The 14,372-nt window shown below is 43.6% G+C and overlaps 1 protein-coding gene across 1 annotated transcript; it reads left to right on the top strand.

Moving 5' to 3' along the window:
- The first annotated feature begins 1,303 nt into the window (after nt 1–1,303).
- sh3glb1a (SH3-domain GRB2-like endophilin B1a) lies at nt 1,304–14,372 on the top strand. Its single transcript, XM_079754710.1, has 9 exons — nt 1,304–1,503; nt 2,599–2,740; nt 3,547–3,675; nt 4,724–4,857; nt 6,417–6,509; nt 8,493–8,582; nt 9,484–9,584; nt 12,116–12,350; nt 12,641–14,372. The coding sequence occupies exons 1-9, from the start codon at nt 1,441–1,443 to the stop codon at nt 12,746–12,748; spliced, it is 1,095 nt and encodes a 364-aa protein (XP_079610836.1). The 5' UTR covers nt 1,304–1,440; the 3' UTR covers nt 12,749–14,372.

Genomic DNA, 14,372 nt, shown 5'->3' on the forward strand with positions numbered 1-14,372 from the left:
CTGCATCTGATCACTAGTTTAATAACGTAGTTGCTACATTGTATCTCGCTAGCGAAACTATGTATCGTCTGACCCTCCAATAGATTTCCGATACATTTTAGAAACTTTTTAAGCAAGGTTTATTTTTACAATGGACCTCATGTTTGAAATTTCTGTGATAGAGAAAAATCCAAGCGGCGCATTGATCTACTATTTGATAACGCTGTGCTCAGTCAGCAGCAAGTACAACCGACAGGTCAGCGGGCAACCTGCCGGGTTAATGCCCTCCTCCCAGCCAATTAGAATCAAGCATTCTTAAACAGTAGAATAATACATTGTATTGCACGCACAGCAAGATCGTGCAATGCATTAATTGGTGACCGGAATAAGTTGCGATGTAATCAAGTGTGTAAGAGCATTTAAAATCGACATTAAAATTACCAACATGGTACAAATACAAAGAAAATAAATCTCTTTACGGGCTCAGCCATTTTTGTTGTCGAGTCGTACGGTCAGCCTCACTAAAATCTGTATACTCTCATAATCCCGAGTGGGACCGACGAAAGGGGTCTGGGAGATTTCCCCACTTGCAACTCGGAAGACTGGTGTACGAGGCATCTCGATCACACCATTATATCCTGTCCTGTGCAGGGTATCAACGCAGCTTTTGATACCAGGTCGTCTGAAATATACCAGAAGAAGAAAAGTCAATATGGGCCGATATGCATGTGACTGAATAAGCGGTAAATAGATGCATTTAAATATGATATTCTGGTTATCATCACGGTATCAGGCCAATTTTTCTAATCTCAAAAGTTTATGAGTGGTGTTGCTTCAAACTGCACGTGCGCTGTGGTCTGCAAATGAGAGTGGGGAATAAACACAGTTAAATTATATGAATTTCCTGTTATTTGACAAATGTAATTCCATGTGTATGTGAATCAAATATGTATCAATACAGATTATTTGTCTATGCATGTTCATGCATAGACAAATAATAATAATATAAGAAGAAAAAATAAAAGTATATTAATTAATATTCTGGGAAGAGAAATATTTGAATAGAAATATTTGATGCATATTAGCAAGGACTTACATTCGTCAAATAACCGGAAATTCATATCTATAATATGTTTTTTTAAATTTATAATTTGCCTACATATATTTACCCATCGCTGCTCCGTAGTCGGTGGGGCGGGGCTGGCTGGTTGGCGGGGCGGGGCTGACAGTGTCTCGCTGCTGTTGGAATCAGTGTTGCCAGATTGGGCGGTTTTTAGTCTTTATTTGGGTTGGAAATTGCCAATCTGATCTGGCAACACTGGTCCTCGATCAACAGCTGGGTGGTGGAACTCCTCCCCGGCCGAAAGTGGCTTCAATGACATCGGGTGTCGGAATGGCCGTATAATCCCAACAAATCAACAAGACGTCACCTTTTATTTTTGTACTGTAACAAGGTCTATCATGGATTTCAACGTTAAAAGACTCGCAGCAGATGCCGGAACCTTTTTAAGTCGTGCCGTACAAGTAAGTATGGATTGTGTTTGTTAATTTAATTGGCTAATCATGTTAGCTTCTAGCCCAGCTCGGGCGTTACATGGAGTTAGCATTAGCTTAGTAAAAGTTATACCCACTTGTGAATTGTGATTCGGATTTTTTCCCCAGCGATCAGGGTAATACCAATAGACTGATATAAACACAATGTACTATTATGTAGCTGTTTGTACCCCACACACACTTTGGCGAGTGAAACAGTTCTCCTAAATACTTGGGAGTCGTAAAGACCACCATTAGCGCTCTGATATGTCTCTTAAAGGTACAGTACTGTGTATAATGAAGTGACGTCCTAAAGAATGGGCTTGGCGGAGAACTGATATAATCTCCATTAGTATGTTTTCATTGGTGTTAAACCCATGAAAATGCGGGTCGTTTTGTAGTGTAACCTCAGAATGAGCCCTTTATATCTACACAGGGAGCGGGTCCTTTTCCATGGAGCCCGCCATGTTTCTAGGGTAGCCCAGAACGGACAGACTCGGCAAGAAAGAGCTCGTTAGGAGAAATACGTTTGTAAGAAGGGCATGTTATCCCCATGGCTACGACATGGGGATAGTGATATAAAGCGTTATAATGATGTAAATTAAATGTCCCACATGCCATGGCGTTATACTATGTATCCGAGAAGCCTAACTCTCAGACATCAAGATCAAAACACCCGGCCAGCTGGACTTTCACACAGCTGTTCTAGCTGGACTAAGACACCTATTATACTATAGGTGTCCTAGAAAACGTAACCCTCTCTCAGACGCAGACACCAACATCAGTCACTGCACATATGGAGCTCCACACATCCACATTCTGTGGTGTTATTCTTTAAAACATACACCAAGAGGCACCTTACCAAATATTATGCCAGAACAGGCTATGGTGAAGGGGGTATTCAGTTGGTTACAATCTGCAATCACCGCTAATTGCTACTAAATTCTGCCCACTGGACCTTTTAATGTTTCTATAAAGGCAATACTCAAGCCTGCTCGCTACCGTCGCCTACTGAGCTTTTAACATGGTCCTCAACATTATTTTATCATTGGTTCATAATTCTGAACTCCATCACCATTCTCTTAGTTTACAGAGGAGAAACTTGGCCAGGCGGAGAAAACAGAGTTGGATGCACATTTGGAGAACCTTTTGGGGCGAGCTGAGTGTACCAGACAATGGACGGAGAGAATCTTGAAGCAGACAGAGGTTTTACTACAGCCAAACCCAAGTATGTAACAACTCTTACTAATGACACACGCCTCACATGACTATAGTTGTTGTTATTATTTGAGTTCTGGTCGGGTTGTGCGAAGTAAGTGTGCGCTTCAAATCAAGATTTGTTTTATGAACCTTTTCCATTATAGGGCTCAAGACTGCGATCATTTAACATGTGGATGCAAGGTCAGGTGTCTGAAATGGTTGAATTGTTTAAAACAAATGCTTTATGAAAATAACACTTTAAAAAGCAAAACTGCAATTTAACGCAAGTGCTGTGTGAAGGAAGTCACTAGCTTTCGGATCCACTCTTAGTCCGAGTGCGACTTTAGTTTGGCAGAGCTTGTAAAGACGAGCCATCTAACTGATGAAGAAACATCCTATTAAAATATATTTCACCTTAATCAAAAAGTCGGTGATAGGTATCGGATTGGTCGATTCCACATTCAAAGGATCAGCGTTCGTATCGGCCTACAAAAACCTGATTGTGCATCCCTTACTGCCACCAATAGAAAATGGTATTCTTGAGCCCTGCATCCTGTTATTTCCCTCTTTTGATGAGGGCCATTTGTTTGCCCTGTAATTTTCCAGTAAGAAAAGACTAGGGTGACTGTGGAGACTGCACCCTTTTTAGGGGTAGTGATGTTGACTGGGTTTGGGAAGGTTTAATTAAATCACATAAAAGTAACAAATTAATTGAGATAAAGGTTACTGTAGCTCTGTAGAGTTCAATGCTGTCTGCCTGCGTCCCGGGAACGGCCCCAGCATCGTGTCATCATGTGACCACATAATTTATTTCTCTCCCCTCCCTCCTCTCAGATGTCCGTCTGGAAGAATTTCTGTACGAGAAGCTGGAAAAGAAAGCCCCCACGCGGATGAACAACCACGAGCTACTGGGCCAGTCCATGATCGAGTCTGGGAATGAGTTTAGTCCCGGGACTGCCTACGGTTAGTTGATTTACACAATGATGTGCCCAATCTATCTGGAGCCAGTGTGAGAGGGTCTTCTCTGTAGCAAGTAGTACTCTTTGTAAATCATGTCAGACGAATGTATGGATTTTATCACGATGTTGGATGGCACAAAAAAGTAACGAACATGAGTTAATCTCAACTCTTTGCCCAACTCTATTTGTGAGCGAACCCTCCGTCGTATTATTATTATTATCATATTCTGGCCTTCAGGTCATGCCGTCATCCCATTGAAAACCTTTCAGTAGAAGGTAAAATGATTCTTACCTTTTTTCCAAGGTCATAACGGGCTATTGAGTGTATGCTGCGGATCTGCACGTATGTCCTTTTGTTGCCCAGCAGGGTAGTTGGTTTATTCAAGTTGAACCAGACTTTTTAATCCATAAAATGTCGCCAAAAAGTCCAATCATGGTTTGTTGGCTGGCCTCCTCCCTGCCATCACAGCTGTTGGTATCGGTTTGTTGTATCAATGCATGCAACACCTACAAAAGCGATCCATCAACCTTATTTTGTGTTCAAGTGTTTACCAAAACATTGAAAGACGCGTCTATAAATGTGGGGATATTTTTTGGATTTCAAAGTTTTTCACATCAGATAAAACCCACTAGGCAACAGAGGGACATACTTGCAGATCCATAGTTAATCCCCTACATACCTTGTTGCAACCCAGGAAAGGAGGCATAACTGCCATTTACCTTTTACCAATGTGGGATCTATTTTCAGTGGGATGAGAGTACACACAGGATGGAGTATGATGATACGCCGGTGTGACAGGTCACAAATAGGGCTACTCCTTACCCATTAAACAAGGAATGGATCAGCATATATATGAATATCTACATTATTAAAAGTAACAATGAATTATTTTTTAAAAGCTGTAATTTAAGATGTTATTTGTTGAACAAATGGGGGGGGAAATCTCTTACATTTTTTATGTTTTTTTGAAAGTGGTAATTCTGATTAATTAATTCAATTGAAACAATTCCCAGCCCTACTTCAGACGGTCTGATCCTTTTGACTCGTATAGGAAACGCTCTGATCAAGTGTGGAGAGACGGAGAAGCAGATCGGCGGCGCTGAGCGCGAGTTCATCCAGAGCTCGGCCATCAACTTCCTGACCCCGTTCAGGAACTTCCTGGAGGGGGACTTCAAGACTATCCTGGTGAGGAGAGGGAGAGAGACATGGTCTACACGTAGCAAAAACATATTGAAATTCATGCAAGTCTTTCTCTGTTTTGCCAGAGTCACTGGCCAGACATACTATTCTGCTACCATCAGCAGGAGTTGTACTCCAAGCCCAAACATTGTGGGTTCAAACTATGCACCGATACCAGTACTCGCACCCAGGCCCGATCCTGTGCGCGTCTACTCTCCAATACAGCCAACCGATTCCACCAAAACCATTTTACATTTGTCCTTTATGGTCGTCAACATAATCTGCAATTTATCCCTGTTACTGAAATAAGTAGAGAGAAAGGGGAAATTGCCATCCTCCCCGAAACACTGTGAACGTCCCACTCTACTGGGAACGCAGGTGGCGTCACGGTGGAGGGGCACCGCCGACGCAGGGAGCTCTGTCTGGGCAGCCGACGCCCGCGGCGTCCGAGGGAAAGTTGAGCTTTTGGAAACTTATTTTATACTGGTGCGGTGTGGGTGGAAGGGGATTTATTGAACACTCTCATCCGAGGGCTAGGCTTCCTGGACACGTATAGTATATCGCTGAATCATCTTTTATCTTGGTCATAGATGTTAAAAAAATTCTCATGAAAACGGTGAATAGTTTAGGCAGTTTTAAGCTCTTTCTGATTTATGCTTCTGTGTTCTCTTGAAAGGAAGTTGTCTTATAAAGCTTTGCTTCATAAGCTCCCCCAGTTATGTCATGTGTCCTGTGATGCCGTGGTCATTTGCCAACGTGAAACTCTTCATTAACTTATTTCCAAAGTGACTTCTACAGTGAACATGTGATTCCAGTTACGTTCAATAATGGGTGAATTTATTCCATGCAAGCAGAGCAGCGTGGTAACTGTCTGTCATAAGGATAGTACAGAAGATTGAAATAATACTACTACTTGGAGAATGCAACAAGATCATGGTGCTGATATTGCCATGAAACCTACAATGAAAATACTTTGCATACTTTGTAATAGTTTGTTAATTGGTATTACAAAGCATTTTGAGGTTTTTAAATTCTTTCTGCCGTAAAGATAATTGCTTGTATAAGACTTCATCGCATTGTACCTCGCAGAGACCGCCTTTATTTTCAAAGCAAGCGTTGGAATTTTAGTTACTATATAAATACCAATGATTTTTGGTAATTATTTTGTAATTAATTATAATTAAAAATGATTTCTAATTATGGAGAGATGTGTTTCCAGCTGTCACAGCATTTTTCATGCGAGATGTGGCAAAACAACATTCAGTAGCCTTTGGTTACTGTAAATGGAGTTAGTTTAGCATTTTACAGTACTACAGCTCTTGAGTCCTTTCAACATGGTGGAGTATCGACAGCAAAACATCCTATGGCTCATTCTGATGTACAGGCAAGCCCTATAAGCCGTTAGAATTATGTTTGGCTGTAGTGACTTGTCTAGTCTGTATAATGCAGTTCACAATGTTTTTCCAAAAAGGAGAAGTTATCCTTAAAGAGGGCATTTAATCTTTTTTTCAAAATGTTTTTAATTTCTAATCGCTTAATTGAGGACCCCTTTGTGTGTATTTCAGAAAGAACGAAAGCTGCTTCAGGTCAAACGTTTGGACCTAGACGCGGCCAAAACAAAGCTGAAGAAAGCCAGGATGACCGACGCTAGAGCTCTGGTACACATTCAAACTCAGTCACTCACACTCACACTCGCGCTCGCACACACACACACACACACACACACACACACACACACACACACACACACACACACACACACACACACACACACACACACACACACACACACACACACACACACTCCCTTTCTATCTGACCGAAATCATGTTCCGGTCAGATAGTGTGTATACATTTTTGTCACGTTACGTAATTTCATTCCATTTAAATTCAAATACAAATACACCATTGAGTCAATATAAGACGGATTAATCAAACTTTCAATATGTGTAAATTGGTTGGAAAATTGCATTTTTTTCACAGCTAGACTTTGCATGAAAAAACGAGTACTTGTTAAGAATCAGACCTTGAATTCAAAGTATTTTTTTATTTGATTTGTGAATTTAATGAATTCTAAGGATGAATTTGGCCTGCCGTCTTTTTTATTTTTGCCGACAACAATCCCTCATCCAGCGCATGTTTTGATTCAGAGTGTGCACAGACAGGAGGGGCTATTCACAGATGGTCCATTGCCATTGTGTGGCTAAGAGAGAGCCAATCAATGTGTTCAATGAAATAAGATTAGCCCATTTTGAAGAAATTGTCAAGGTATGGGAAACATCCCAAACAAAGAGGATGGTGTCGTTCCCTAGTACGGATTAAACAACGAGTGCAATACAGCTGCCCAAGTGAAGTCCATGTCTGTGAAAAACGGCATTAGCTTGTTTGCTGGCATGAGCCACTTGATGAAGTAACACATAAGCTAGTTCGCGGGTTGATATATCGCACTGTTATTTCGTGTTTCCCTGGATGTTGGGGGATTAAGGGTATATTACGCCATTGGCATGTAACCAATTGTAAAGGAGCCTTGCTGAACAATGGTGGAAACAATTTGGATAATGTAGGAACACAACTCAGCAAATTATATCAGATGGAAATAGTCATTAGTAGTTGTTTTCATGTTCCCCTGTGACCTTTTTTAAGACTTTAAGACTTATGAAGGCGAAAAGGGATGGTGCCTTTAATTTGTAATCATTTAAAATATAGGCATTTGGTTATTCTGTGTAGACATTATTTTTTATAGAATTTACAGAACATATTTTGTGATATACATAGTTATCGAGATATGATCTGACCATATCATGATAGGGTTATTCAGACAGATAGTGGCAGGCTTTGCTGTGGTTGGGCAACAGCTGTGACTATTTAACATTTTTGTTGTCATTGTATTAAAAAAAACAACAACCTTGCAATGCAGCAGATGTCAGCAAGAGGAAGTGACAGAGGTGAGTGGGCGGAAAGGGCAGGGGAGGGTGTGTTTTGAACTGAACTTGGACACACACAAGTATACACATAATGGCAGCGGTACCAGTGGTGTTAACAGCTGCTAGCTCATACTTCTTGTGTGCGTCATTGACTTGACAAAGAACTGGAATAGTCATATTCATTAAAATAGACAAATGTCATCTAGAAAGTGTGAAAGCCGGGCCATTGTCCTTGTTCCCCTTCTGCTTCTTAACAGGGCAGTTTTGTGTTTATCATGCGTTGGTCAAGAACATTTCCAATCCCTGGCCTTGCATTGAGTCGTGTTGCTCAATGTGAGGAAGCGGAGCAGGCAGCCTGTGTGTTGTGCTTGAGTCACACTGTACACTGCATGGCTGTAGCACATGTGTCTATGCCACAGCTTACTCCACCTCCTCCATTACTAATGATATCTGGTGTGGGAGGGCTAAATGTACATATGCTAGTTTTCAAATAATTCTAATGCAGAGATACTTTCTTTCTTTATATGTTCTGCTTTGATCTCCTGCCTAAAACCTTAATATTTAAACTATATATGTGTGTATGTGTATATTTATTGTGTGTCTGTGTGTATTGACATAAACTATATATGTATGTAAATGTACAGTGGCCAAATCCACTGCTCTTAGTTCAATACAACTCTTCCTGCATCTCTTGGTTCGCTGTGTGGGCGTCGTCAGGCGGAGCAGGAGCTGCGCATGACGCAGAGCGAGTTCGACCGGCAGGCAGAGATCACCCGCCTGCTCTTGGAAGGTGTCAGTAGCACCCACGTACGTAACCCGCCCCCCTCCCAGCCGGATCAGCTCCTGTCCCCTATGTTCTCTCTAACCCCCTGTCCTCTATGTTCTCTCTAACCCCCTGTCCCCTATGTTCTCTCTAACCCCCTGTCCCCTATGTTCTCTCTAACCCCCTGTCCTCTATGTTCTCTCTAACCCCCTGTCCCCTATGTTCTCTCTAACCCCCTGTCCCCTATGTTCTCTCTAACCCCCTGTCCCCTATGTTCTCTCTAACCCCCTGTCCCCTATGTTCTCTCTAACCCCCTGTCCCCTATGTTCTCTCTAACCCCCTGTCCCCTATGTTCTCTCTAACCCCCTGTCCCCTATGTTCTCTCTAACCCCCTGTCCCCTATGTTCTCTCTAACCCCCTGTCCCCTATGTTCTCTCTAACCCCCTGTCCCCTATGTTCTCTCTAAACCCCTGTCCCCTATGTTCTCTTTAACCCCCTGTCCCCTATGTTCTCTTTAACCCCCTGTCCCCTATGTTCTCTCTAACCCCCTGTCCCCTATGTTCTCTCTAACCCCCTGTCCCCTATGTTCTCTCTAACCCCCTGTCCCCTATCTTCTCTCTAACCCCCTGTCCCCTATCTTCTCTCTAACCCCCTGATCACATCTACTATTTCCTTCTTGAAAAACGTTCTAGTTCAGATATTTGTTTATAGAGTAGATATCTGCAGTAGAAAAGTTCCATAATGCAGGTTCAAAAGAAGGTCTTATGACTCTAGCTTGGTGGTAATGGAGTTGTTGATGAGTAGTACTCTGACCTACACTTTTGCATCGGGTTGCCATTGCAGAACACGCCCATGGGGGAGGCGAGTGCTCTGTGAAAAGCCACCTGTGCATTGTAGTCACTGATGCCAGCTGTTTAAAGACTGCCTATCCTGCTCACATTGCAGGCCCACCACCTGCGCTGTCTGAACGACTTTGTGGAGGCCCAGTCGACGTACTACGCACAATGTTACCAGTACATGACGGACCTCCAAAAGCAGCTGGGCAGGTGAGACCTCGAACACACACAACCCAGGCAACACACAAAACACAAAAGTAGTGGTGAAGGCGGGCATCTGAAAATCTCATTGTGTAATGATGGGTCTGTACGCATGGCAGTACCTATAATTAACATGAGCATGTATTATATATCCTCCTATAGGGCTTGTACGTGATGTTACATCGCAATGACCACCTCTATTTCCGAAGTATAGGAGCAGAAGATTTTGTTAAAGATCCCATGGCATGAACATTTCACTTTCTGAGATTTTCTAACATTAATGAGTTCCCCTAGGCATTCTCCTCCACCTTTGGAAAAAAAAAACAAAGCTCAGACACGCCGTTTTGGAATTTTCCCCGTATGTCATCATAAGGGGAGATGCCACCTCCCCTTTCTCTGCCTTGCCAGCCCAGAGAATTTGGCCCCCAAATGTGCTCCGACCGTGTGTGTGTGTGTGTGTGTGTGTGTGAATACAAAGACTGTAACGCAAGTGTTGTACACTTCTTTGGATAACCGTTCTGCTGTTGGCGTTATGGCGCATAACACGTCGGCTCTTTGACGTCTCTGGTATTTCCACAACGAGACTGAGGTTGGGGTAATCTCAGCCATCGTTGAGCCCCGCTGCCCGCCACCACGAGGCACCACCACCGCAAAGCACCACCGCCCGGCAGCGGGCAGCGCGCGGTTCAGTCTACTTCAGATTTATGTGGAAGTGGAAGAACCAGAGACGTCAGAGAACCCGACGCAGTCGTTGTGATTCATAATATCGTCTGGAGGCGCACACAGCTTTTGGCCGTTATAATATGTATCATATGATATTATTTAGATATAGAGCTCCAGGACTGTAACGCAAGTGTTTGTGCTTGTTTGTTATTTGGATAACCGTTCTGCTGTTGGTGTTATGGCGCATAACACGTCGGACTCTCGTCTCTGGTATTTCCACAACAAGACTGTAGTTGGGGTTATCTCAGCCATGGTTGAGAAGGAATTAGGGGAAAAGGAACTTTGGCTTTGACTCCCTGAAGTACATGAATCACGACATGGAGGAGAAAGGGATTGTTGCCGCGATTGTCTCTTGAGCCTCGAGTTGCCGCTTGAGCCCCGATTCCCGTGGCCCACGTCGCGGTTCAGTCTACTACCGATTGACGTGGACGTGGAAGAACCAGAGACGTCGGAGAACCCGACGCAGTCGTTTGAGATTCATAATATCGTCTGGAGGCGCACACAGCTTTTGGCCCTAATAATATATATTATATGATATAGATATCTATGTATAATATGATATTATTTATATTTAGAGCTCCAGGACTCCCGCCGGAGCACCCGGAGTGTTCTAGAATATTTACAGAAAACGGCCAAAGGCTGTGTGTGCCTCGCCATTGCGTTACATCCACTGTAAACATGGTACTCAGGGCCACACCCCCACCCTCCTCCTTGACCCTCCTCCCTCCTCCTCATTTGCATTAAAGCTACAGACACCGAAACGGTGCGTTTGGGGAAAGCTTAATGTGCGACTGGCTCGTAGTGGCTGATATCTGCACCACGGCAGAGAGAACGTCTTCAAATACTGTGTTAGGGGCCCACTAATATCTATATTAAAGCATCCATGGAGAAGCACGCCATGGGACCTTTAATGGGAGTAGTAGTGTTTTTATCATTGTTTAGTAATTAATCGTGAAATTATTTGTCCTTTTGGGTGACGTTGTGTTTTAAACTGCCACAGTGTTGCTCAGGCGGGACGTTGCAAAACAAAGTTTTGATTAGTAGAGCTGGACGATTAATCCATTTTTTGGATTAAATCGAATGTATGGTTTAGGACGATGTTTAAAAATAAAAAATCGCTTATAATCTGGAAGTTACGGTACCGCCACCACTTCCTCTTCGCTGAGCTCCCGTAGTTCATAGTAAAGAAGCCCTCCTTCTTATCCGCTGATAAAAGTGAGGAGGTCGTGGCCTATAAAAGCGCCATCTCCTCAGTCGTCCAACCTAAATCAAACCACTGTCCGGTGTAAGGTTTGCCTAAAGACGGTGGCAACTAAAAGCAGAGATGAGCGACCAAGCCGAAACGATGTTGCTGCAGTTGCCCTGCCCCATCAATGCAACAATACTCAGGAAAAGGTCGGTGTGTGGGGAAGGTGATGCTCCGTCTTGGCAGCAATTTCTTTAAAGGTGACATATTATAACCCCAGGTGTGAGTGTGATTAGCCGTTACAAGCTGTTTTGAAAATCGGCCTCTTCTGACATCACAAGTGGGCGTGTCCACCTAGATGTTTGCTGGATAGATCAGTCTACCACCCTGATCTATAGCAAACAGTGCTCATCTATCCGTCATGCGTCTAGGTGGACACGCCTACTTGTGATGTCAGAAGGGGCTGATTTTCACAACGGCTTGGTGGTGTAATCACTCACACCCAGTGGTATATATGTCGTCTTTAATACCCGGTCTGAGGTTTGGGCTTCCTGGACATGTTTTTGAGATGGATATTGGGCCAGCGAAACACCAACGTAGTTGTAATGCTACGCGTTGATCCTCCCTCCAGTTTCCCCTCCTCGTTCTCCAACAACAACCAGTCGCTGATGTCCGGCGCCGCCAGCATCTCGGTGCCCACCCTCCCGGTGTCGGGGCCCCTCCCCAGCCCGTCGTCGGGCCGCGCGGGCTCCGCCCTGGCCGGGGGGTTCAATGAGCTGCGGATCAGCAGCGGCAGCCGCAAGGCCCGGGTCCTGTACGACTACGACGCGGCAGGCAGCAGCGAGCTCTCCCTGCTGGCGGACGAGGTGAGGCCTGAGAGCACTGGAGGGAGGACACCGGGGCTGACAGTGACGCCCCGGGGATCACCAGTGGTGATCCGGTAGTAGAGAACAGATTTGAACGTTGGAACGTCAACCTTTTCTGCATAGAATGTGTGTGGATTTATTGAAAATGTCGGCTAACAAAAACCTGGATCGTACATAATTACGAGTTAAAACATTGCAAAAACGTTTGTAGCCAGGCAACATAAGCCAATCGGAATCTGTGATGCCGTTGTCAGGATCAATATCTATGGAGCGCCTCCTTCTGTTTCCAGGTCATCACCGTGAGCAGTGTTCCCGGCATGGACTCGGACTGGCTGATGGGCGAGCGGGGCAACCAGCGAGGCAAAGTACCCATCACCTACCTGGAGCTGCTCAACTGAGCTGCTCTGGGACTCTGGGACGCGGCCATGGACGGACGGGAGAGTCGCAACGCAAGCACATTCTAACCCACCTCTCATGTATCTATATTTAGATATATAGATATCTATATATGGATATGTGTGTTGCAGGGATGGGGGGGTCACACTGTCGCGTCCTTTCACACAACAATTCAACGGCCGGCCCCGCAACATCCTGTTTTTTGGCAAATATCAAGAAAACACAAACCGTGTACTGGCAACAGGCCTCCCGGCTTTCCCCTCTTCACCAATAGATAGCCGTAATACAACTAGTGATGAGGTTGGGTGAAGGGGGAGAAGTAATGGGCCCCATTCGGTTTTTGCTACACCAGATTGTTTCTGGATCCTGCCTTTACACATGGTGCATCCTGGTTTGAATATGTGCAATTCCTGATACGTGCCTGAATGTTTCCTGAATGCTAAACATTTTTTAACTTTTCTTTCATGGTTTACATGCTACAACTCAGCTGGTGACCAAAAATATATATATTTCTTTTTACTGCTAATGGTAACATTTTTGCATATTTTATTCAATATTGATCTCAAAGTGCCCCTTCTGACAGTAGCATTAAGAGCTCAATCTTTCATGTGCGAACATTTTATATATAACGCTTCTTTGCTGAACAGCTAAAAGCATGACTTTAATTTCATTAAAGTCTTACAAAATACTTTTTTTTAGTTCTGTAATGAGTTTGCAAATGTATTATAAGTATCAGCCAATTAATTTAAAATGGATAACTTGCATTTCAGCAATTTTGTTTCTCTTTATTGCAAAAGTGCCTCAAGAAGATCCCATGTTATTCTGTCATTAAGTTCTGCTTTCGGTGTCATTGATAATTATTCAGTCGATTGCATTTTCTTGACAAGACACAATGTCTTCAATGAGTGGCGGTGCCTTAAAATGAAAAGAAACATGTTGACTTTTATTTACTAACAATGTTATTAAAAAAGTATTACTGGGAGACGAAGAATTAATAATATTTAGCATTTTGTATGTTTGTGTAAATTAAATTATAGAATGCAACTGTTCAAATCCATATTAAGACATGTGGTGCATTAAAGTGTGAACACCGGTATATATCTACCTTGGTTTGACCATGGTTTTTCAGTGGGCAGTGTTAGGAAGAGGCACAGCATGGCCACTAGAGGACACGGTATGCAAATAGCCAGAAAGATAAGACTCCACCTATAGACCTTAGTGGTAAACACCACTAGTCCGATATATGCAGTATGTGACAAATAAAGATTTGAAATTAGTTTTCTGCTCTTCTGTTGCGGCTGTGTATAGACAACATTATTGGTGGGAAGTAGCAAGCACAGGCATCACGTGTGTTTGACAAGCAGCACCCAGTGTACTCGGGGTCATCCCTATGTTCCCCAGGTCCTATGTTCCCCGGGTGCAAAGGGTTAGGGTCAGGATTAGGGTTAGGGTGAGGGTTAACCCTAAACCTAACCATAACCAATCGGAGGAGAGCCATTCTAACCAATCACAGGCGAATCAGAGGCGAAAAAGGCGGTACTTGCCCCTACAATCCTACGAAAAAAAGATTTGCTCACAGGGTCCTATGTTCCCCGGTCACATAGGACCCGGGGAAACTTGGTACGC

The sequence above is a fragment of the Pollachius pollachius genome, assembly GCF_949987615.1.
Source record: "Pollachius pollachius genome assembly, chromosome: 17".
NCBI lineage: Eukaryota > Metazoa > Chordata > Actinopteri > Gadiformes > Gadidae > Pollachius > Pollachius pollachius.

Bases quoted from the DNA above. Each gene is read 5' to 3' on its own strand.
- sh3glb1a (XM_079754710.1), top strand. From the start codon at position 1,441: ATGGATTTCAACGTTAAAAGACTCGCAGCAGATGCCGGAACCTTTTTA. The intron at 1,504-2,598 runs GTAAGTATGGAT...CCATTCTCTTAG, and splicing joins TTTTAAGTCGTGCCGTACAA to TTTACAGAGGAGAAACTTGG. The intron at 3,676-4,723 runs GTTAGTTGATTT...TGACTCGTATAG, and splicing joins TAGTCCCGGGACTGCCTACG to GAAACGCTCTGATCAAGTGT.